This window comes from Cryptococcus neoformans, chromosome 7 (genome assembly GCF_000149385.1).
Source record: "Cryptococcus neoformans var. neoformans B-3501A chromosome 7, whole genome shotgun sequence".
In the NCBI taxonomy this organism is placed as follows: domain Eukaryota; kingdom Fungi; phylum Basidiomycota; class Tremellomycetes; order Tremellales; family Cryptococcaceae; genus Cryptococcus; species Cryptococcus deneoformans.
In genome coordinates this window covers 636,332-659,049 of record NC_009183.1, presented here as the reverse complement: position 1 = coordinate 659,049, position 22,718 = coordinate 636,332, and the positions used below count along the sequence as shown (strand labels likewise).

At 49.1% G+C, this 22,718-nt stretch overlaps 10 protein-coding genes across 10 annotated transcripts; 5 read left to right on the top strand and 5 right to left on the bottom strand.

The window, feature by feature from the left end:
* Positions 1-27: 27 nt before the first annotated feature.
* On the top strand, positions 28-696 carry CNBG2080 (hypothetical protein; the record flags this gene model as incomplete). Its single annotated transcript, XM_769133.1, has 2 exons — positions 28-65; positions 117-696. The coding sequence occupies 2 exons, from the start codon at positions 28-30 to the stop codon at positions 694-696; spliced, it is 618 nt and encodes a 205-aa protein (XP_774226.1).
* Positions 697-2,947: 2,251 nt separating this feature from the next.
* On the top strand, positions 2,948-6,258 carry CNBG2070 (hypothetical protein; the record flags this gene model as incomplete). The annotated part of the gene is made up of 3 exons (XM_769132.1): positions 2,948-3,819; positions 3,865-6,144; positions 6,198-6,258. 3 exons carry the CDS (start codon positions 2,948-2,950, stop codon positions 6,256-6,258), a joined length of 3,213 nt encoding a protein of 1,070 aa, XP_774225.1.
* A 952-nt stretch (positions 6,259-7,210) lies between these two features.
* CNBG2060 (hypothetical protein) lies at positions 7,211-8,233 on the bottom strand (the record flags this gene model as incomplete). Its single annotated transcript, XM_769131.1, has 7 exons — positions 7,211-7,301; positions 7,361-7,422; positions 7,461-7,730; positions 7,793-7,903; positions 7,963-8,021; positions 8,073-8,164; positions 8,217-8,233. The coding sequence occupies 7 exons, from the start codon at positions 8,231-8,233 to the stop codon at positions 7,211-7,213; spliced, it is 702 nt and encodes a 233-aa protein (XP_774224.1).
* A 268-nt stretch (positions 8,234-8,501) lies between these two features.
* Positions 8,502-10,422, top strand: CNBG2050 (hypothetical protein; the record flags this gene model as incomplete). Its single annotated transcript, XM_769130.1, has 11 exons — positions 8,502-8,612; positions 8,750-8,914; positions 9,042-9,160; positions 9,343-9,438; positions 9,491-9,569; positions 9,635-9,694; positions 9,745-9,954; positions 10,048-10,153; positions 10,220-10,233; positions 10,303-10,330; positions 10,409-10,422. 11 exons carry the CDS (start codon positions 8,502-8,504, stop codon positions 10,420-10,422), a joined length of 1,002 nt encoding a protein of 333 aa, XP_774223.1.
* A 501-nt stretch (positions 10,423-10,923) lies between these two features.
* On the top strand, positions 10,924-12,490 carry CNBG2040 (hypothetical protein; the record flags this gene model as incomplete). Its single annotated transcript, XM_769129.1, has 2 exons — positions 10,924-11,516; positions 11,599-12,490. The coding sequence occupies 2 exons, from the start codon at positions 10,924-10,926 to the stop codon at positions 12,488-12,490; spliced, it is 1,485 nt and encodes a 494-aa protein (XP_774222.1).
* An 808-nt stretch (positions 12,491-13,298) lies between these two features.
* On the bottom strand, positions 13,299-14,147 carry CNBG2030 (40S ribosomal protein S27; the record flags this gene model as incomplete). The annotated part of the gene is made up of 4 exons (XM_769128.1): positions 13,299-13,324; positions 13,378-13,472; positions 13,594-13,721; positions 14,145-14,147. 4 exons carry the CDS (start codon positions 14,145-14,147, stop codon positions 13,299-13,301), a joined length of 252 nt encoding a protein of 83 aa, XP_774221.1.
* Positions 14,148-14,525: 378 nt separating this feature from the next.
* CNBG2020 (hypothetical protein) lies at positions 14,526-16,553 on the bottom strand (the record flags this gene model as incomplete). Its single annotated transcript, XM_769127.1, has 5 exons — positions 14,526-14,669; positions 14,725-14,957; positions 15,006-15,459; positions 15,514-16,350; positions 16,407-16,553. The coding sequence occupies 5 exons, from the start codon at positions 16,551-16,553 to the stop codon at positions 14,526-14,528; spliced, it is 1,815 nt and encodes a 604-aa protein (XP_774220.1).
* Positions 16,554-16,957: 404 nt separating this feature from the next.
* CNBG2010 (hypothetical protein) lies at positions 16,958-17,413 on the top strand (the record flags this gene model as incomplete). Its single annotated transcript, XM_769126.1, has 4 exons — positions 16,958-17,002; positions 17,087-17,134; positions 17,192-17,245; positions 17,306-17,413. The coding sequence occupies 4 exons, from the start codon at positions 16,958-16,960 to the stop codon at positions 17,411-17,413; spliced, it is 255 nt and encodes an 84-aa protein (XP_774219.1).
* Positions 17,414-17,548: 135 nt separating this feature from the next.
* Positions 17,549-18,887, bottom strand: CNBG2000 (hypothetical protein; the record flags this gene model as incomplete). The annotated part of the gene is made up of 6 exons (XM_769125.1): positions 17,549-17,950; positions 18,004-18,106; positions 18,158-18,289; positions 18,346-18,526; positions 18,584-18,721; positions 18,785-18,887. The coding sequence occupies 6 exons, from the start codon at positions 18,885-18,887 to the stop codon at positions 17,549-17,551; spliced, it is 1,059 nt and encodes a 352-aa protein (XP_774218.1).
* A 376-nt stretch (positions 18,888-19,263) lies between these two features.
* On the bottom strand, positions 19,264-22,697 carry CNBG1990 (hypothetical protein; the record flags this gene model as incomplete). The annotated part of the gene is made up of 13 exons (XM_769124.1): positions 19,264-19,566; positions 19,622-19,781; positions 19,829-20,142; positions 20,197-20,814; positions 20,862-21,215; positions 21,262-21,391; positions 21,440-21,699; positions 21,746-21,922; positions 21,969-22,190; positions 22,236-22,257; positions 22,304-22,360; positions 22,411-22,493; positions 22,539-22,697. 13 exons carry the CDS (start codon positions 22,695-22,697, stop codon positions 19,264-19,266), a joined length of 2,859 nt encoding a protein of 952 aa, XP_774217.1.
* Between the last annotated feature and the right edge of the window lie 21 nt (positions 22,698-22,718).

Below are 22,718 nucleotides of genomic sequence, written 5' to 3'. Positions count from 1 at the left end.
CAACAATCCCACAGCAAACACTAAACAATGTACGGCAACGTAGGCCTTGCGACCGCTCGAGGAAGGTGTGTACGGCGTATTCAAATCCAAAGAAGCGTATTGCTGACACCTTTTAGTGGTACAAACGGTTATGTCACCCGTAACACTGCTCATCTCCGTATCCGAGAAGGTCCACCCGGCGGCCAGCCATATGGTTCCGGCTATGACGCGCTGCTCGAATCTGTATCCAAACCGCCTATCCACCGTGCACCTGACCAAGGTATTTTGGAACATGAACGCAAGCGACGTGTTGAAGTCAAGGTCATGGAGCTTCGAGATGAATTGGAAGAAAAGGGCATGGAGGAGGACGATATCGAAGAGGAATGCTCTAAATTGAGGCAAAAGTTGACGGCTCAGCCTGAGCAGCTTGGGGGCCGAGGACTGGATACACATTCTCTCGCGGCGGCCAAGGAAATTGAAATGAGTAGATTGCAGAGAGCGTTGGGTGTATCGGTTAATCACGAAGAAGGTCGGGCTTTCAAGAGAGAGACTGAAGAGGAAAAGGCAGCCAGATTAGCAAAGAGGGAAGAAAGGGAGAGAGAGAGGATTGAGGCTGCCATAACTCGAGAGAGAGAGAATGAGAAGAGGAAACAAGAGTGGGAGGAGAAGGAGAGGTTGAGAAGAAGAGAAGAGTATAAGAGGAGAAGGAGAGATTGAGAAGACGGGAAAAGTACCGGAGGTTAGTTCTGTGAACAAACTCTACGTAATCACCATTACTGTGCTCTGCATCCAATAAAATTGCATATACAGCCTCAAGGATGTCAGATTGAGACAGTCGAACCCTTTGGGTCCTGGTAAACGCCCGAGTTGCAGTGTGAACAGAACTGTAATCGCCAACGACAAAAGAAGGACAATTTGTATGTTTTGGGCCTAGCAACATTTTGCATTCAATGTAAGGACTGGACAGAAAGAAATGGGTGATATGATCTGAAAAAACGGACGGCTTATCTGGCTAAAATGATAAAAGGAGTCATAATATTTTAATTATTAATGACACGGCCAGTGTCTGCTCGGTGGTGCTACCACTGAGCTGTGGACCAATCGTGTTTGCGAAGTGATGTTTCCAAAGGGTCTCCCTTTCTGATATAGCTGGCGTTGGTAGATATTTGGTGAAGGCTTGATGCCTATTTTGAGGTGATTTGACTTGTATCTCTTTCAAAAGACGACTAACTCCAAAATCTAGAAAGGAACTTGCGAAGAGATATGGGAATTTGATGGTGGAGTCAAGACTAAGGATGATCTCGTATGACCTCCTGTGTCAGCGTCGCTAATCATCTATTGTTCTAACTGCAGTAACAAGGTAGAAAACATACAGATCTGCAGCTTAAGGTACGGAGAACGTTATCTGGCTTGGTACTATAAAGTTTGATACCATTGCTCGCTGGGCAATGCTGTCAGAACATCCAACTTCGGAAGCTGATCGGTATGATTAGCCACTGCTGTTCCGGCTCCCACAACCACCACTGTCGTCTATGTCGCTGCATCCGCCATCATGCATTTTTGGCGGCGAACCGCCCCATGTTGCAGACGTGCAAGCGAATGGTGGGCCGATGGTTTCTTTGTGGTCCTTTGGATTGTTATTTTCAAATATAACAGCAACTGGCCAGCGTCGAACATAACTGCCAGCGTCAGGCAAGACGCCGAGTGAGGCTTCATCTGCCGACTTCACGATCTACGATTTGGATTTCTCGGAATACAACAGCTATTTCGATGCTGTGGGCTTTGGCTCGGAAAGTCTCAAAAGCACTGGAAAACGGCTTGCTAAATAAGGATCCTGTGCAGGTTCGCGAGTGAATTTGACTATACCTCGATAAATCGTAGCTGTGACGGCGTAGAAAATTTATCAGTGGGAGTGGCTCAAGCCCAGATCTTACCATCTTGGGGAATGCAGGTGTCCGGGGACACGTCTTACAGAAGCGAAAGCCGCCAGAGAGGATATTCCTAGCGACGATGGGGGATGATGTAAGCTTACATGCAAAGCTTCCACGCTAGCAGCAATTTAATGTTGCATGCCGTCCGGCAGTCAGGATGAAGAAGATTGAGCATAGCCCAACCCGCATATACATCACTGAGAATCCTGACAATGTACTGAGCGTCAGGCAATATTATTCGGTCAACACGTTCGATGGTACAGATCAGTAAGTCGCTTCTACATTTCATTTGGTTCCACAAGCCTGAGTTGATTAACAGGGTCACAGTTTGGAATCCAACTGGTTCTGGATCTAGTGACTATATCATTATCAATATCAGCAAACCCAAGTCAAGCATCATGTATCTGTACCATCGTGTTGTCAGGCTGCTACCTTCGCGCAATTTATTGAATGCAATCCGATGATAGTCGTTGAGATTGACGTGAGATCGTTAAATTTTCCAGCCTTTCCTCCCTTTCTCTTGACTTCTCACTTGGTTGTCAGCCCTACTTGTTTGTTGGTGTTCTTGTCATTTCCATTGAGCGATGAGCTTTGATTGCGCTTTGCCCGGTCTACCTGTCGTTGCGGTTGAGTTCTCCACTGCTGCATCCACAACCGCGACGCGTCAACGTGCCTGATATTTACGTAATTACACAAACCACCCAGATCAATGCCAGGCACTGGTCTTCGGAGCATTTACGCGTCTGCTTTGATGCACGAGTCACCTTCTGTGGTTGGCCGACGAGGGCCGCCGTGTCACGCTGCTCGCTGTGCCCTTTCTACGCGTCACTCTTTTCGCCTCTTTTCTTCCTTACCACAGCTCAACATTATACTTTCCTTTCTTTCCTCACCGCCGCCTCCCCAGTCACCCGCCACCACCTCGGTCTCGAAGACCTGGCGTAGTCTTCAGCAGCTGCTGGCTCTTTGACAGAGCATCGCCCATTCTCAGTAGCGCGTCGTACCCATATCTCAACTCCGACAAATCCTCTGTCAGCGACATGTTCTTTGCGGCTCTCGCCCTTTCCCTTCTCTCGACCACCTGGGCTGCGCCCGGTCTGGTGTATCCTCTACAAGATCAACTGCCTCCTGTTGCGCGAGTCGGCTCAGAATTCACATTCGACCTCTTACCAGGTACCTTCAACTCAACTTCCTCCATTTCGTACACGACTTCTACGCTCCCCTCATGGCTTAGCTGGGACACTCCTACTCTTTCTTTTTATGGTACGCCTGCCTCAAGTGATCAGGGACAAGGAGTTATCACCGTCACTGCAACAGATTCATCCGGATCGACGCGATCAAATTTCACGCTTCTTGTGACAAATTACTCTGTTCCTGGGGTCCACCAGTCATTCTACACCCAAATCAGACAACCAAATTTACACGATATTTCATCCGCAACCATTCTTCCGGAGGGTACTGGTGTGTCTATTCCCCCTTGGTGGTCTTTTTCTTTGGGTTTTCAACCCGATACATTTAGACTGTCCAACGATAACAACAACAACGGCAGGCTCTACAATGGCGCCCATGTCCGAGGCACTGCCGGCCTTCCTTCATGGCTTCAATTTGATAACGAGACATTTACATTCACAGGTGTTGCTCCCGGTGAAGGAACCTACACTGTCGTCGCGACTGGTACAGATTTTTGGGGCTATACTGGCGCCCAGACAAGTTTCATAATCGAAGTTGGACAAGGCGAATCCATTGAGCTCGCAAAGGACTATAACTTTACCGCCGTGCAGACTATCGCCAAGGGCAAGGTGGATTATGCGCTGGACCTGGGCGGAATTTTGGTTGGAAACGAGACGGCTACTAAAGATGAATTGAATATCACGATGGCCAGTGATGAATACGATTGGCTAACGTTTAACAGGTGAGTATCTTATAATCATTCTGTACGCGTCTAATAACTATATAGCGACACCAATGTGTTGTCTGGTATTGTCCCCGACTCTTATCAAAATGGTACAACCTCGCCTCTCTCGATTCCCCTGAACATCGCGTCAAGCAACTCGTCCAACACCCTCTCAGTGATAGCTTGGATCTCCATGGATATCGCACCTTACTTCTTTTCCACGTACAACCTTCCGAATAGCACCATTTCGCCTTCAAAAGGATTTTCTTTCGATATTTCGCCGTACCGTACAAACAGTTCAGCTGACATCAATGCCACCGTCACGCCTACGGACGCTGCCAGCTGGTTGACTTTTCACACTGAAAATTTGACCCTGGAAGGCACCGCGCCCACCAGTCCAAAGTACAATCAAGTGTCAGTAGTCTTTGAGGCCGTAGTTGGCAATCTTGCGGCTACAACAACCCTCAATGTCAACATTACTGGTATCTCCGACACGTCCGAATCCACCGGTACGGCCGCTGTCCCTACTTCCACCGGCTCGAACACTCCTTCTCATCACGGCGGTCTCTCCACAGGCGGTAAAATTGCCCTCGGTGTCGTTTTTGGTATCCTGGGGTTGCTCATCATTCTTGCGCTTCTCTTGTTCTTTTGTTGTCGCCGTCGTCGAAGTAATAAGAACGAGGAGGAAGATGAGAAAGGGCCTCGTGCATCGGCTCCTGACTTGGGCGACCCCTTCCGTAGAAGCTACGGTCTTGCTCATACTCAAGGTGCCCCTGTCAGCACTATCGGCTATTCTGACACTACGGCCGTCACTAATAGAAGCCCGGCCTCGCTCAGCAGCAATGCCACTGCTGTCGAGAAGCCTCACCGTATGGACGGAATGAAGGGTATCATCCATTGGGATGAGAATGATGAAGAGCACCTGGCCCAGAACCCCGATTTCTCTCAGGACTTTGTTGGCTACCCAGACGTCATTGCCACGGAAGATCCTATTGATGAGTCAAGGGCAGACATGAGCTCTGACACCAGGTCTATGATGTCTAAAAGCTCAAGAGCAAGTTGGCAGAGCAAGTCAACTTTCCAGTGGTCTTCCGGTGAAGGTACAGGCGAAGGGTCAAGAGTATTTGGATCACAAGGTGAAGATGTCGAGAGAGCATCCTTGGGTGCGGTGGGAGGCAATGTTAGAATGCCAACAGCCGACAGTATTCCCCGTCCTCGAGCCGACTTCACTCCCAAGTATCCCCGCCACCAATCTCCTGCTATGCTCGCTCGCTTGACGGGTGATGATGCCAGTTCTCACGATTCATTTAGCGAATTTAATTCTTCTTATGACGGCATTCGAGACTCTTTCCAGAGCGGTTCCAACTTTGGCGCCAGCTCCGGCTTTGATGAAAACTCGATGATGGGTACTGGTTCAGTCTTTCACACTCAGTCACAGATGCACTCTGGCTCGGGTTCTTTGGGATTTGGTAGGAGCACACTGAGTCGAATTGGGGAGAGTACCGGATTCAAGTCAAGTGATACAGAGGCTGAAAGCGAAGAGCCGGCTGTCGTGTCCACAGCTCATCGAACGAGCTTCGACAACCGCCAGGACAGTCCTCGCATCCTTACCACTGATCGAGCTACTCGTGATAGCCAAGCCACGAGCGGGATGTTTGATGATGCAGAGGAGGCGTCTCGTCGTTCTATGATTGCCACCAACACTGGTCTCGGTTACCCCAATTCTGTCATCTACTTTGGCTCTCCCCAACCTCACATCGAAGGACTGGGAGCAGAACTGGAAGACGGTAAAGGCTACACATCCCAACGAAGCTCTAATGTCCCTTCAGAATCTACCGCTCGAGCGTCTACCATTCGTGCTGTGCCCTTCCGCGAGAACCCTCTCTCCCCATCCCTACCTCAAGCAAGCTCCTTTATCCGCCATCGTCGTACCAACACTGCTAGCTCCGGTTCCCAAGGATCGGCTCGATTAGTGCCGGGCAGCAACGCTGGAGTCAGTACAGGGGCAAACGACGGACGAGTTTACGCCACATCCAATGAAACATTCTCCATGCATCCGGCCATTCACCCGCCTCCGACCGTATCTCTTTCAGCCGCCACCTGGTCATCCAACCCTCCATCAACTTACCGTGCAGAGGTTGAAGGTGGCGGTAGCTTGCCGACGTGGTTACATTTTGATGCAAGAGAGCTGGAGCTTTGGGGTGTCCCGCCATTAAGAGCGGTCGGGGAGACGACGACGGTCAGAATTTTGGAGAGATTACCGCGGGATGCGAGAAGAGCAGATCCAATGAGCTTTGGATATGAACCACCGCAGGAAAAAGAGGTTGGAAGGGTCATCATCGAGTAAGCCTTTCTACCTAAGGGCCAGGACCGAGCATGACTGACAAGGTGATCAGGGTGAATGACAAGACGAAGAGTCCACAGTTTGCATTTGAGGGTTCACCGCATGCGCTGTAGACCATGAGCAGTAAAGAAGGGAGAACGACGAAGAAGGTAATGTAAGTCGGTCGTCGTTCGATTTGTCGTCATAATTGACTAACGGTTGCCGCAGTCTTGAATGCTATTTCAACCCAAAAGATTTGACCTCCAGGAGTGGTCATTAATCTTGTAATAATCAGTAGACATACAAATCATTAATATTTTGCACTTTTGTTTCTTATTACCCCGCCTTTCCTGTCTCAATTTCCTTCTATACAAAAGTATCGTCATAGATTCGGCCGTGGTTTTGGGTATCTTTACTTAGACATAGGACAATTTTCCATCTCTTTGGAACGCTTTCTTCCAGCATTTTTAGCAATTACAATAGCAGGGTATGCACAAGAAAGAAAAAGTAGCATGTCAGTGCCTATGCGTGACGTTGTTTTAATTGTACAATACAGTGACTAGGTCTTACATTGAGTCCATACCACCGCCAGAGCCGCTTCCTTTCGGGTTATGACCTTTGCCCAGTTGCGCTCAAACTGGTGGATAAGAGATCTATATGCCATGAGACAGTTACGAAGATAGGAGCGAATTAGAAAGTGGTCAAACCGATCCATCTTTTTTTGCTATTCTTTCTGCTGTCTATTATTAGTGAAGAAGGGTAAAAAAAAAGCAGAAGCGTCTTATATCAACCTGTCTCAATCAGGATATAGGTCATTCCTAGACAAAGGGTTAATATACAAAGCAAGTGCTTTTTCATGACCCATTCTCAAGACAGCTGGCCTTCTTATTAATACTCCTACACATCCCTTTCAGGCGGATCTAGACATTATCATGATCCCATTACATATTACAGCCAAAAAGTCTAAACAGTGTCTTGTGGGCAGCGTACAACACAGCCTTGTGCTTGAGGAAACCTTTCCTCTGCAAACCGCACCAAGCGCCAAAGTGGGATGGTCAAAATTGTCCCAAAAGGGGCGGAAATTGTTTATCCAAAGAACTTGGAGTAGAGAACGAGGAGGATGAGCAGGACAAGGACGACGATGATACCTGCCGAGAGGAATTTTTGTTGGTACATTCTATGGTATAAATCAGTTTAAATGAGCGAAAATAAACCTGTTTACAAAGGTAAACCTACTTGAAGATCATCTTCTTAAGTGTACCCGCTGCTCGATCAATAGAAGAGTCCGCTTGGACAAGCTACAAGGCGTTAGTGGAAGGCGTTTGGATGCGTTAACATGGCGACTTGCAGTATCCCTAGTGTTCTCCAATTGATCTCTCTGCCCTCTCAAATTTCGAAGAATTTCAGATCCAACACCTTCAGTCTCCAGTGCAATCCTGTGCGCATTATCGAGCCTGGTGGTGCCATCTTCAAGAGTCTGCGTGCCAGCTAGTAGACGGGATCGGGTAGAGTAAGGTTCCGGATCGTCGGTGTATGGGTCGTCTCCGTGGGGGAACCCAGGTCCGGAGAGGAGATCAGATCGTTGGGATTGGAGACGGAGGTCTTTCTAAGGTAGCGCTTTCAGATAAGGTGGGGTAATTTACAACCAACACGGCGGGTTAAACTTACAAGAGTTTTTCTGATTTTGTCAAGGCTCTGCTTGGAGGCTGCAAGACGACCTTGGTATGTTTGACGGATGGATGTAGGCATGGATGGGAGTTCTACCTCCATTTGAGCAACCTACACGTCCCATGAGATATAACCCCCCATGTCATAGCAGGCTAAGAGCACAAACTCACAATCTCTTCTGCCTCGTCAATCTCTTCAGACACCCTTTTCAGCGCCGCCTTCCTTTGCTCTATGTGAAAACAGTGAGATAAATCGACAGAGCGACGGTCAAAGTGCTTACCTCCAGTGAGAGACTTCGCCTCGCCATCGAGCTTGCTCTTCAAGCTGCCGAAGAGTTGCTTGAGGTCTTCATCATAATTCTCAAAGAGTGCACTGCGAACCATCAGCATCTATGTAGCCATGTAGCTCCATGGCCTGTACGTACGTTGGTGAGCTGTCCATGGTTGACGAATTGTGGCTCGAGATGAGATGGAGTTGTAAGATTGTGGGACTTGCACATTCGTTCCCCGCAAGGTTCCCCGCCGTCGGGGTGGTGTCATCGCAGTTGGATTATGTTTACGTAACGCTTTGACCTCGGGCGACTGTTGTTATTGTCGCAAGTACTGTAAAGTCGGTATACGGCACAAAATATACTCTTGGTTAATCTGTATCCTCCCGGAATACAGGTATACAAACACACAGCTTCTACCCATACCGAACCAAACCAACGATGAACTTTTTCAATCGACAAAAGACACGGACGCCCGCGGACACAGTCAAGAGCCTGAAGGACAACATAACACGTCTAGATAATGCCCCGGCTGGAGAGGCAAGCAGAAAGGTGAGGTGCTTGGAAATTGGCAGCAAATTGCATTCGGATGCCTTTGCGTCTTTACGTGAGGCCGTATAGCTACTTGCTTCCATACAATCAAGCTGCGGCCCACTCGCGAATACCGACTGACAATATTACCAACACAGATTAATGAAGATATTTCTCGCCAACTGTCTATCGTCAAGATTCTTCTTTCTGGCGAAGGTGACACTGAGCCAAACCCGGATGCCGTTGCGCAAGTGGCAAACGAGGTGTATGCCCAGGATCTTCTTAGTTCAATGGTCGTCCATTTGGGCAAGTTTGATTTTGAGGTATGTCATTCCTATTATGATCCGCGTGCTTTGTACTTTTACTCGGGTGTGCATACTACCCCACGACTCTTTCATACGGATATGCGGGGAATGGTTTTTGCAAGTTGTATTGCTGACGTGTCCACAGGCTAGGAAGGACGTTTGCAACATTTACGGCGTCCTGCTCCGTCGTCAACTGGGCAGTCGTTCACCCACTGTGGACACGATCGCTACCCGTCCCGACATCATCTTCAACACACTCAAGGGGTGCGTATAACGACGTTTTTACATACATGAGAGTAGAGCGAAGGGGGGGTTGGCTATGACGGTGGTGGGGATCGTACACACAACGCACAGACCTCTTTTCAGGGTGGCCGTAGTGATGCGGCTGGCAGCCTGGTTGAGAAGAAGAAAAAGGATGGCGTGCTAATTGGGTTCATGGGTACTAGGTATGCCAACCAAGATATCGCGCTCAATACCGGGATGATTCTGAAAGAAATGTTGCGGTATGAGCCGTTGGCGAGAATCTTGTTGTATTCCGATCAGTAAGTAATGATAAGTACATGACATAAAAAGAGTCAAGCTGATGGGATGTAGGTTCTATACATTCCCTAGCTATATCGAGAACACTTCATTTGGCATCTCTTGCGATGCGTTGGCTAACATGAAGGTGTGTGTGTGTGTGTGTGTGTGTCCGGGAGGTAGTGGTTCAAGACCCATGTTTATTCACGACGTCAATAGGAAACACTCACACGACACAAACCCATGGTTGCGCAATATATCGAGGCCAATTATGATCGAGTAAGCCTATGGCTATGTAGACAGAAATGTGTACCTGACGAGTGCAACAGTTTTTCAACATGTACAACACTCTCATCCTTTCGTCCAACTACGTGACTAAACGACAGTCACTCAAGCTCCTGGGCGAGATTCTTCTTGATCGGGCCAATTACAATATCATGACGCGATATATCGCTTCGGAAGCCAATCTGAAGATGATGATGAATTTTTTGCGAGATAAAAGCAGGAATATTCAATTTGAGGCGTTTCATGTTTTCAAGGTGGGTTTTTCTCCCTTGGGGCTAAGCTGGATGCAATGCGGGGCATTTGTTTTTGTTATGGGAATGGTCATAAGCTGAGCCACGAGGTAAAAGGTATTCGTGGCCAACCCGAACAAGCCTCCGCAGATTGCCAGTATCTTGCGTCGAAACAAGGAGAAGCTGCTAGTATTTTTAAGAGAATTTCATAATGACAAGGATGGTGAGTGCATACGTCAGTCAGTATGGGATTACCACACGCTGACATGGTCGTGTTTTGTCGATGCAGATGAGCAATTCAATGTGAGTTTGACTTGAAGCCCACGTGGAATGCATAAATGCATGCGCTAACCAGTTTATTATGTAAACAAGGACGAAAAACAATTCCTTATCCACCAAAGTAAGCGCATGCTCTTCCGCAGCCTGGGTCGTTTACATGCACGTACTCTGGATAGCCGGCTGATTGTGATCTATGCAGTTCAACAGTTGTAAAATCCCCCCTCTGCTTCCAGTGGTCTGGTCGGTGATCGTCGCTCCTCGGTCCGTTGCGTGTTTCTCCCCAGATAGACTTATTTTTGCCACCACGGGACAGTCGCCGAAGCATTTTTGCGTGGCCGTTCGGCGCAGTCGTCCCCTCCCGTAATCCCTATTCCCTAATCCGTATTACAGCATCTTATTCACAAAGTTTCACGACATACGAAATTTGACGGCCTTGCTATTTATTGATATTTATACGATTTTCCGGCTCGTAATGCTGGTATGAGTTCTGTGCATAGACCTTGTTGTTCCCTGGTGATTCATTAGCGGCTGTATGCATAGTAAGAGACGGGACGTAAATGGGATGTATTGTATCCGACCGATGTTCAGGATGGGGAATACGTTGCCGTGGTTGCCGGCTTTTTGTTGTGGACGCGGACGCATATTACCGGAGCGATTTCGCCACAATATTATTCGTGGATTGTGATTCTGCATTTCTTCAGCGTCCCCGCCACAATGTCGCAGGAGAACCCGCCCTCGCTGCTGATCCCCCCGAATCCCTCCCTCTCCCAGCAGAAACCATCCGCCTCCATCCTCCTCAACGGCCCAAACCGCCCCCGAGGGCCCAGCAGCAGCACGGCGCCAGACACGGCCTCCCAACGCTCCCTCTCCGCATCGTCCTTCACCGGCAGCCACTCCCCCGTCTCCTCACTCACCTCCGTGTTCTCCCATGCCAGCGGCAGTGGCGAAGGCAGCGGCAGCGGTGACGGCGGCTTCCCTTCTCCGCCCGATTTCTCCTCTTCGCCGGCCTCTTCACACAACTCGCTGCACTCCCACCCTGCCAAGCAGTCCGGCCACAACTACACTGCGCCATCCTCACCCGCCGGCTTTCATCCCTCGCGACGAGCGTCCCACGCAAAGATCCATTTTGCACCTCTTCCTGCCGTGCCTCCCGAGTTCCGAAGACGAAACTCCATCTCGTTGGGTGTAGCTTCCCGTCGAAACCTCATTGGTATGCAGGGTCAGGGACACAAGGGAGGAGTGCAGAGAGTCGTGATGAGTGATGAAGATTGGGACAATTATTGCAAGCAGTTTGAAGAGAAGCAAGGGTGAGTACTCGTCGGGCGCTTATGCGTTGCGCAAAAATTGTATTAGCTGACACATCCGTTTTCCTTTTTTTTTTGGTGTTAGCAACAACGATGTCATTGATGTCGGACAGCTAGCCAAATCAGGCGCAAAAGCCCTCTGGCGCTCAGTCAAACGTCGTCGCTCTGGATCCCAATCTTCTCAAAATTCCACAGCTTCCACAGCCACTACAGCATCCACCTCTGCTTCCCCCTCGATCGTATCCGACTCTGCCCCCCTCGGCCGCCATTCTCTCACTGGTACATCCAACAGCGGTTCCACCCACAGTCTCAATGGCTCCCTCAACGGCTCCCTTCACCTCGCCCCAGTCAGAGAAGAGTCCGAGTTTGCACTCAAGAGCATCCCCGGTTCTCCTCCTGCAACCACTATCGACGATGCAGGTTTGCCCCCTATGCGCGTGCGCGCTCCTGTACCCAGAAGGCCGCACTCGCCGCGGCACGTACACGCCGCACATGCCATGCTGCATAATTCAGCGATGGAAACGGACATGGGCATGGGCGATGGTGATGCAGCAATGGATGGGGATGGGGATGCGACCCCGAGAAGACGGCCTTCTCCGCCCCCGAGGTTGGCAGACAAGTTGCCTACCGAGGACGAGCTCGAGCAGATTGCCGACGAGGACGAAGAGGAAGAGGCTCAAGATGCAGCTGCAGCTGCAGAGGTCGAAGAGGGAGAGGAAGAAATGGCCGGAGCCCCATTGTCACCCGTCGCAGAAGGAGCTTCCCGACCTGAGGTTGAGCCTGAGGCAGAGGCTGTAGCTGGAGTTGGAGCTGAGGCTGCCGCTCCCCCTTCACCAGAAGAACAGGCTTCAATCGAGAGTCATGATACCGAATCTCGCGAGACGCACGAAGATAGGAAGAGAGGCAGGAGGTCTGCCGTTCTCGGTTTCGATGTGGAGAGGTTTGGATTTATGAGTATCCACGACAAGAACCATTGAGGCGTAGGATAGCGGAAGAGAATAAACAAGCAGTCAAAAGACTTGTCATTACCCCACCCCCCCAAAAAGCAGCTGTCAAAGCTGAATTTAGAAGTACCCAGAGTGATTCTTTTTTTTTTGTTGTAGCAAGGAGCAAGGACGTCGGAAGAAAGTAGTTCTAATATTCCACAGTTCTGTAGCCTGTATCACGGTAATAGAAGTGACATGTACGCATCTATGTCGGAAGCGCAATGCTAGGTGTATTGGCTGAGAAGCCTTGGTATTGAACGGTAACAAGACGATACCTGTACTTCGGTGTATGTATGGCTGTAGTTTGTACTTGTACGTATCTGTCTTCGAGGACAATGCGCGCCAATGCGTCTTAGCAACTAAAAGGTCAGTAAATAAAACACAAATACTTTTAACCGGTAACCAATTTAGATGACAAGCCTGGATTTTTGGACAGCAACTCTCGACAGAAATGTTCAGACAGACATTGTTCTTGATCATGCCATACGAGTGCCACCGAGTCCGTTGTCCGATGAAGTCGATCCAGCTGTCCCATCGTATTGCCAAGTATCGAATAGCCAAATAAAAGGGTGATGAAAAGCATCTTGCAGTATCCGAGGCGCCGTATCATCAGCACCACCACGCTGCGAAACTGCAACCATATCCCAGTCACAGAGAGATCCCAAATGATGATTATCCCATGTTTTCTTTTTATCCCATGTGCGATGAAATAAGATGACATGAAGAAAGGCATGCTAAAACCGAATCAAATCCAAATCCAACCTCCGCACATCCTCCACACACTCTCATTTGGTTTGATTTAGTTCTTTCGGCGGAAAGAGCAGCCTGATATGAATGGTTAGATACGGATACGGCAATGTAATAATAACAACACTCACCTTCAGTCAACTTGGCCTTACCACCGGTGGGTTGGCAAAGAGCGGTGGCGCATCCTTGGCACTGAACGACGGTAGAGGCGTGGGAGAAGACAGTGCTGTTAGGTGTATCCAAATAGTTCAAAGAGGAATGAGAAGTGTCAAAAAGAACGAGGAGCGGGAAAGAAACAGTCGTCAGCATCCGTCCAATCACGCCACACATGTTCAACATCCACTCACGTGATGGCAAAGCACCCAGGGCACTTGACGTCCATGAAGAAAGAGTTGGGCTCAGGGACGATCTTCTTGAGCTTGTGGGTACGAGCCTGGACAGAGGCAGGTCGGTTGATGAGGTCGATGGCAAGAACCTGAGAGCAAATAGTTAGTATATTGGAATGTAGTGCATTTTTGAATATTCGGCGAGGCCCCTGGTGGACAGTGGCGGACGGTTCGACCTGCAGGTGGAAAGATGGTAGAGAATCATAGCAAGAGGGTTTGGACCCTTGGACAAATAGATAGGTTTGCCAGCAGCCATCTCGAAGGAAACTTTCCCATCCACTGACTGCGCGCTCCCACAATCCTCAACCACCATAAAATCTTTCGACCAGCGTTCCGCCAATTTTTCCAGTACCAGCATAGCTTCCTCCTTGTTTCTTTCTCCCATTGCGTTCCGTACGCTCTCTCCTGATCCCTAACTCTCTGCCTACACGATCCCGTCCCTCTCAACACTACCACGGCTCGCCACCACTGCCGCATGCCTCCACGCGACCGTACTCGGGTACGCAACTCACCATTTTGAATAAGATTTGCTACTTGTTTTTTTTGTGGGTGTGCGTCGTTGGGAGTGCAAGGATGTCGGAGTGCCGGCGACTCTTGCTGTGATTTTATATGAGTATGGAGAAGGAGGATTTCAAGTGGCAAGTCGTACACTCTCTTCCATACAATCCACTTTTACTCCCACCATCCCTCAGCTCCCTGGCCCACCGGCGAATTCCGGTGATATCTCTCGTGGCATTCATTATTATGGCCGCGTCTCACTGTGACTTCTAATCCCCGATAGGTGTTCGCGTTAACGCCGAAGGAAGCGATCAATGCATACTCGGTAGCAACACGACGCGCATTGCTCTATACATGCATACACTGATATATTAAGAAAAAAAGGGTTCATATGATCATCTTAGAGCGAAAACCCCTTCACGTCCAGCTGGCACATCCGCCGCACGCCCGTCTCCTACCATCTTGTTGTGACTCTTGAGCTGTCGTTTCCTTTCAGTAGAGAACGTCTCCTTATGCGACTTTTTCTCAGCTCGACGCGCCTTTTTCAAAAACATTAGCACATTCGACGCGTCTTTGGTTTTGCTTTCGACCTACAGATCGCTCAGCCTTGACAGCTGCCTTCCTCGCCTTTCTCTCCTCTGCAGACTCGCCCTTTGTTCGAGCAACGGTGACTCTAGGCCCGCCTTCTCGCTCAGTCTCAGATCCAGAGTCATCTTCGCTTTCTTCCTCTCGCTGCACTGGCGGAGCGGGAGGTGGGGGTACTGTTCTGATTTTACGTGTAGGGTCTCGGATCAAAGCCGGGTGGTTTTCGGTATTTGTTCGGGTAGCTACTTACCGTCAGACATTATCTGCGCGTATGCAGTGAACGAACTCACTGAGGATAGTCTCTACATCCCACTTCTGTTCCTCTTCCCCTACGATCTTGACTTTTTCCTCTCTTAACTTGGTCCTTCCTTTACCCATCTCCTCCTTCTCAATCTCTTTGATCCTCTTCCTGTTGTCGTCCTTGAAGTCTCCCTCGCCCTCAATAGCTGACCTCAAAACTTTCAGCTTCTCAGGTCCACTCATTGTTGTACCACCGAGAGCAGGTCGTAAACGTCGACCTACGACCTCATAATTTTCAAGGAAGTCATCCATGATGGAGTTAAAGTCTTCCCGGGAGAGCTCGGGAGGTACAGCAGTACTGGCGCGAGAAGCGTGGGAGGCGAGGGAGAATCGTGAAGAAACTGAGAAGTTACTGGCAGCAATGGAAGCAGTGCCATCGTCATCGGACCAATCTTCATATTCTTCCTCTTCCTCGTCATCGTCGTACTCGTAATCTCGTTCAATCTAGCAGATGCCATGATCAGTAACTCGATCGTGCAGTCGCATTTATTGACTCACCTTGTCAAATCGATCATCTAAATCTCGCAAACCCTGGTTTCTGAACATGCTTGAGCTGCTCATACTCATTCCAGATGCATCACTGGGCCCTCTCTTCCCATGCCTCTTCTTCCCTCCACGCACCATCATGTCTGCCAAGTTGCTAGTAAGGCTGCCCACAGTGTCCGCCATCTCGGACATTTCTTCAGGATCGAATTCGGACGGCTCCTCGGGGACTCTGGCCTGCTCTCGCTTGAACGCCTTGAACCTATCTTCCCAAGTCTCTTCCCTTTCCCCATCCTGCTCTGCTTGACGCTGGACGGGTTTTCCGCTGTCGTCTACACCCCATTCCGCAAACTCCCAGGGTACTTCCTCGTGCTCATTTCGTTCACCGCCCTTCACAAGCTGGTTGAACCATCCCTCATCATCATCTTCGTCGTCCACAAACGCATCGTCCTCAAGCGCCTCAAGCACTTGCCTAAGATGCGGGTCCATGTCTGGCTGAAGACCTTGTAGTTCCAATGGGATAGCTTCATTCCTCGCCCTTGCCTCTTGAACACTAATTTCCTGTCGGCTAGGTAAGACACTGTCCGGCAATTGGAACATTTCATCATCCGCCCGGGCCTTGAACTTGCCCTTACCACCCTTCATACCGGACGCAACACCTGAACCTCCGCTAGGCGCAGCGATCAAGAAACTTTCAACGGCACCGCCAGGGCCACCAACAGGCTTGAGATGCTGCATATAATCGTACGCAGAGTCGTCGTATGTGATACCGTAGAGTGCCGCTTCACCTTCGTTGGCTCGAATTTTGGATTTATCAATAGTCGCTTCGAGTTCGGCAAGAGAGATTTCGGTCTACCATGGCAGCGATTAGCCATAATACATAGCATCAAACCATATGTTATACCAACCTTTCGACTGTCATTGCCTCTGCCCATAGGCTTTAAGACCCGCTGGCTCGCTTCAGGGTCATTGATGAGCGGATCCTGTTGCGAACGGTGAACAAGTTGGAAATGCTGGGCATTCGGGCCTCGGAAAATTGAGCCTTTGGGTGGCATTGTGGTCCTTTTTGCTTCCTGATTTGTTCTAGGCGGGACGAGAAAATGTCACAAGTTTTGAAAGGTAAACAATGAGGTAAATGAGGACTTGTGGAAGGTTTTCTGGCTGCTGCCCAGTCGTTCCTCGCTGAAATTTTGGTTCCGTCGGATCGTTAACTCCAAGACCTTCGACGCTCATCGTTCCTTTCGTTTTTTCCTGCACCCAATTTGTTTTTCAAGTGTACTTCCAAATCAACCCTACTTTCTGCACCCATTACCTCACTGAAACAATCACCAACAGTACAAAATGTCCTCTTTCTTCGGTTCCGGCGCCGGCTCTCCTTCTAGTACGTATTCGAACGGCACTCGTAGCGTCGGCGGCCAATTGGGAAGTATAAACTGATTACCGAGGTACCGTAGACGACATGACTGCCCGGAAAGAGCAAATGAAGCAATCTATCCAACAAGAGGTGAATTGTTGATCTTCCGGAGCTGTGGAATGACGAGATTGGACCAACTGCGTCATTAAAGTATATACTGATGAGGGACATTAGCTTGCCATTGCCAACGCTCAGCAGCTCATCAACAAAATCAACGAGAACGTATGTTATACCTTCTGAGCTTTGAAGACATTATGGCTGATTACGTCTCTGGATTAGTGCTTCGCCAAGTGTGTCACCAAGCCTTCCACTTCCCTTAGCTCTTCCCAAGAGGTGTGCTTTCTTCGTGTACGAACCGCAGTTTGTATTCGCTGACTTGTGATTTTATCACAGTCTTGTCTCTCTCAATGTATGACCCTCTACATGGCCGCTTTCGACCAGGTCTCTCGATCATACGTTGCTAGGATATCAAAGGAGCGAGGTGTTGCCCCTGGTCTCTAAGTGTGAAGATTTAGTTGAGAAGGCGATATATTATGAGCAAAAGGAGAAGAATGAGAACGACAATCATGTAACCGTCACAACTCTATGCATCCGTAACTGTCAAAGTGTGCATTGGTGAACAAAGTATCACAGACTCTACTCATCATCTTCGTCATCATCGTCGCCGCCCTCCTCTCTCCAGACCTTGTAAATCTTTCTTCTATTGGGCTCGGTCGATTTGGGGTTGGCAGCTGCATTGAACATTGCTTTCAAAACAGCGTTTCTCAGCTGCTCCGCCGAGTTCCTCCCCTGCTTCCCTCCTTCGCCAGCACAAGAGTGCATGACAATGTGGGCGTACATCGGCTCATCGTCTATACTTTTCTTTGATCGTTTCGCGGGACGCTCATCATATTGGTCGGGAGAGGAAGAAGCGAGAGCGAGAGAATTAAGGAGAGGGGTGAAGACTGATGACATGATGCGGGTGTGAATTGTGGAAAGGGGAGTGCGAGCAAGTAGGGTAATGTGAGGTTGGAGAACGGCAGCGATGGGGCATGCAGGCTACGAAATGATAGATAAGCATCTGGAAGAAGGTCGAGAAACAAAGAACATACTTGGAAGTCAACCTCGGGCAAGCCCAAAACCTTGTTGAGCTCATCAAGATAGATATCAGACAAATGCGTGGAAATGGATGTAGGCACCCTCCTGTCTTCCCAGCTATATACACTGTCAGCAGTGATTGACAGTTAAGGCCTTGTGAATACTCACGTCATGGCACCACCTTCCTTCATCAGTATACTGTTAACAGCCTCAATAGCTTCCTTCTCCCATTTTTCCCGAGCCAATAATCTGAAAGTAGCATTGACATATCTTCTCATGAGCAAGTAGTACTTGTCCATTCTGTCCGCTTTTAGTCAGCATTCCTGGACTTACCAACTTGTAGACTATTTTCTTACCTTAATCTGTCAATACCCGCCCACTCTCTAACGATTGAATCCCAGAAACCTTCCAAAAACGCCAGGCTAGCTTTGAACTTATCACCGGGAGAGTTGGTACGAGGATTGATTTTGAGTAGAAGTTCTGCAAGCTCGGCTGCTAGACCTTGTTGAACAAGGGGCTTGTCAGACATCCAGAAACCTGTGATTCAAATGTCAGTATGAAGGCGGTCCAATACGTAAATGGTCGAGAACAAACAGTAGAATAATCCTTTCCAAAGTTTGGCCATCTCCTTATCCTCCAAGTTAACATAGGAGCTCGAGGATCCTTCAGTGTCTCCTCCTTGAGACAAGAAATTGACCAGACTTGTTACTGCCTTGTCCCTGACCTTCTTGTCTATCACATACACATATTTTAGTGATCAGGACTCAAAAAAAGAACAAAGACGAAGAGACATACCGGTATGAGCCAACTGTTTGCCCAAAGGCAAAGCAGCCTCAGGCTTGTCATCAGAGGTATCTTGTGCGCGGGATTTGCCCTTTCTAGAGGCGGTTGCAGGCATACTGGGAGCTCTCTTTGTTGTTTGGCCCAAGAAGTGAAGATTTCAATGCGGAAACGGTGAGTTGCCCTTCAACTTTTGCTTTCGAGATCGTGCCTGGTACGTAAGTTAGGCGTCTATCGAAACTTGAGTATTCCTCGCGCCTATTTTCTAGACGAATTGTCTGTAGTCAAAATCCTGTAAGTTGAGACATGAGCTGTATGTATGTACACAGATTAATGCTTATTAATTCTCAGCATCCTTCAGCCCCCGGACATCGATATTGTGGGTTTCTGCAGAGATTCTAGCATCACTACTTCGTATTTTTTACATAGTATCCAAATCCTTTTGTTGTTCCTCTACAACCCTCTAGAATCCCACCATCTCCCTTTCTCTCTCCTTACGCTGTCGCCAAAGCCTTTTGACTCAACGTGATCTTGTCACCCAGGCTCAACGCAATACCCTGTGTCTTACTTCTTATCCTAACGTGACCAGTGATGTGACCATCTTCTGTCCTTTCAATTGAAGCGTTGGCAAGCGCATCTTCGCCAAAGAGGGATTTGGCAGCAAGATTGGCGCTGAGGAAGTCGCAGTCGCCAGAAAGAGCTGCTTCGGGAGTGAGAAGGGCCATGTGGGTCGATTTGAGAAGGTGATCGAGATAGGCTCGGAGATCGCTAATAGATGTTTGAACGGCCACCTTGTTCTGTTCAAACATGTCAGCTTCTGTCCTGGAAACAAACGGGATAGAAAAAATTCACCTCCCATTCGAACTCCGTCCACATGGATCTGAATTGCGCCTCGTTGACATAGTTAGGTTTGATAAAGCTCATGATGTCAACGTGAATGTCGGACATGACGATAGTCACATCGGCATCGGAAGCTCCTTGTTTGGAGTAAGTGATAGCGCCAAAGATGACACTAATATCTCGTCAGCAGTCATAATCCAGACGCAATAATGAACCTACCCAGTCTCGGTTGAAGAAACCTTAACGGTCGCGGACAAACTGTGGAACCCGTGCGGGGCAAGGGTAAATGGTGCTGGCCTCTCGACGAGCTTCAAATCTCCCAATGTCGCGAAATCCACCATTAAGTTCTGCAATGTCTCATTTGTAGTGTTGACAAGCAACACGTCGAGGATGATGTCGTATTGTGAGAGTGTAACGACGGTTTCAGCGTAGACGGGGTCGGAAAACCCGGTGAGTTGTGTGATTCGGGAGAGTTTGGAGACAAAGTCGTCTTGAGGATGGATAGAGCCGGTAGCCTTGACGACATCGTCAGACTAGTCGTTCATCAGCATTGATTTTGGTGCATAAATCATTTAGACCGCACTCACCTCGTCGACGTCCCCAACGACGGATTTCTTGGACAATTGCCTGAAAGAAATTAAATCATCCGCCTGAACCACCGACACCTTGCTTTCCCGCTCCTTCTTCTCCAGAGCCTTCTTCTCCTCAGTTGCGACCATTTTGGCGTATGCCGCCTTGGTATCCTTCAAGAACACCTGGTGGAGGGCTTTACTGCCTTGAAGTTCGGCAAGAGTCTCGATACAGTTCATAATTCGCTCCTCGGCATCCTCGTCGATAGGGACAGCAGCAAACTTGCTCTGACCGACACGGATGACGGAGGTCATAATCAAGATGGCCTGAGCACGAAGGATGTTGATGCTCTGCTGATCAGAAGACGTAACTTCGGAATATCGCAAGACGAGCTTGGTCAATGTAGAAGCGAGAACGCTACCAGTGAAAAAGTCGCCGCCAAGGATGAGTGATCGAAGTGGAGGTTTTGAAGCGGATCGGACGGCTTCGAGGCGAGCGGCGGATGCGGAAGAGGTGTAAACAGTTTCGGTCGCGTAGGTACCGTCGGCGAGCACGCGGGTTGTGGTGATTGCCTTGGGTTGCTCCTGTTGCTCGGCGGGAGTCTCATCGGCTGCTTCGGCCTCGTCCAATAATCGCTACTGGGATAAGCAATCGACCTTAATTGAAGCAACTGTGTACTCACCTGTTCTGATGCAAGGATGGGGATCTCACCCAACACTTTTTGAATCGCGGCGATCGCTTGTTTAATATCCTCTGGCTGCTCACAGTATTCTCCGACAATCCACATGGCACCTCTGAAGACCTTGCCAGACTTGATCTCCCCGAATGTGGAGATGAGCTTTTCGGTAATAGCTGTTCGGAGTTTGGGGAATTTTTCGACGACTTCTCGGACAAAGGCGATAACGTCGACGGCTGAAGGGTTGTTGGAGTCGCCAAGGAAGTCCATGAGGACGTAAACGACGTTGGCGGCGACTTCAGAGAAACGAATGGCGCAAGAGTGGATGCTTTGAATAAGAAGTTGTCGGTATTCGAGGTTCTGCCAAGGTGTTAGATAAAGAAATGGTAAGATCATGACAACTTGCCTTATCAAAATCCTGATCGAGAGTGCCTTGAAGCTGCTTCTTCAAGAACAAGACGACTTCCTCCACATTCCGGCTGGAAACCATTTCGAGAGCAACCCCGATAGCCTTTCGCTTCACTTCCATGTCGGGGCTACTCCATGTCAGTCGAGAGACCTACGATGCACATGGTCATACACACCTGCTCAGGACCTTTAAGATATCCATAACCATCCCATCCAGAACATTCTCGTGCTTCGCCCTGAGGTTGTTGAATCTGTCAAGAACAATGAGCTTGACATTGTTGTCGGCCTCCTTGACAATGAGTTCGGCAAGAGCAGCAGCGGCGGCCTTGACAGCTGCGGGATTTTGAGTGAGGGTGGTAAGGCTTGTAGCCGCTTCGTACTTGACAGCGTGAGATTTGGAATTGAGGAGTTCAAAGATGCATCGGATCCACTTGGCCTACATGGGGTTAGTCGGGTACAGTTTACAGATGGAAGATACTCACGCGATGACCACCTTCAGACCTAGCCTCCTTCCTTACAAGCTCAATCACAGCCATCTGCATCAACTCGTCCATGGACTCAATCTGATCAAAGTTGTTGAGGAGATATTGGACGGCTGTGGGCTGGGAGATGTTACAGAGAGTGACAAACGCGTTGCGCTTGCATGTAGAGTCGGATTCCTACGACCAAATCAGCTTTACTCTGGTAAGTAAAGAAATTACTCACGGCAGCAAGGAAGGTATCTAACAGCTCCGGCGCGTCGGGAATCAAGTGCTCGTGATCTTGGTAGATAGTGTAGACTGCAAACACGGCATTCTTCCTAACGAACGAGTGTCTGTGCTCCAAGCACTGTCTGACGGTGGGGACGAGCGGTTCCAAGAGCTCTGATTCGCGGACTTTCTGAAGGTATCTAAGGGTAGCACCGCGGATGTACTCGTTGGGATGTTGCTGCAACGGGTTAGTTAAAGTTAGATGTCATGACTTGATGCTTACCAGATCGTTACGAATAGCATTGCTGAAGGATCGTTAGCCGAGTCAAAGCTAAATGCAATGATACTCACACTACCAATATCATCTCCTGCTTGAGTTTGCCATTCTCATCCAGCTTGGGACAGACCCTAAACACCGTTAGCACACTTCCACACTCTGACCGACGGACCCGACTTACTCCCAGTAGAAATGGAGCATCTTCTTGAGCTGCTTGCTTCGAGAGGGCATTACGTATTGAATGATGGGCATTAGAAGGGACGCCTATGGGAGTGTTAGACGCAGCCTACAGGGGCACGATACACATACATAGCTCTGGCCGTTAAGGGTGCCGACAATGATGGTCCTCATGGTCTCGAGCTTGACCTCGTCTGAGCCCTTCTGGAGAGCATTCCTGAGGTCATTGGTAGAGGGTGAGTCTAGAAGGTCGTCGTGTACTATGGTATAGCACGGTGCGTTTGTGGCCATGGTGGGCTATGTTATATGGAT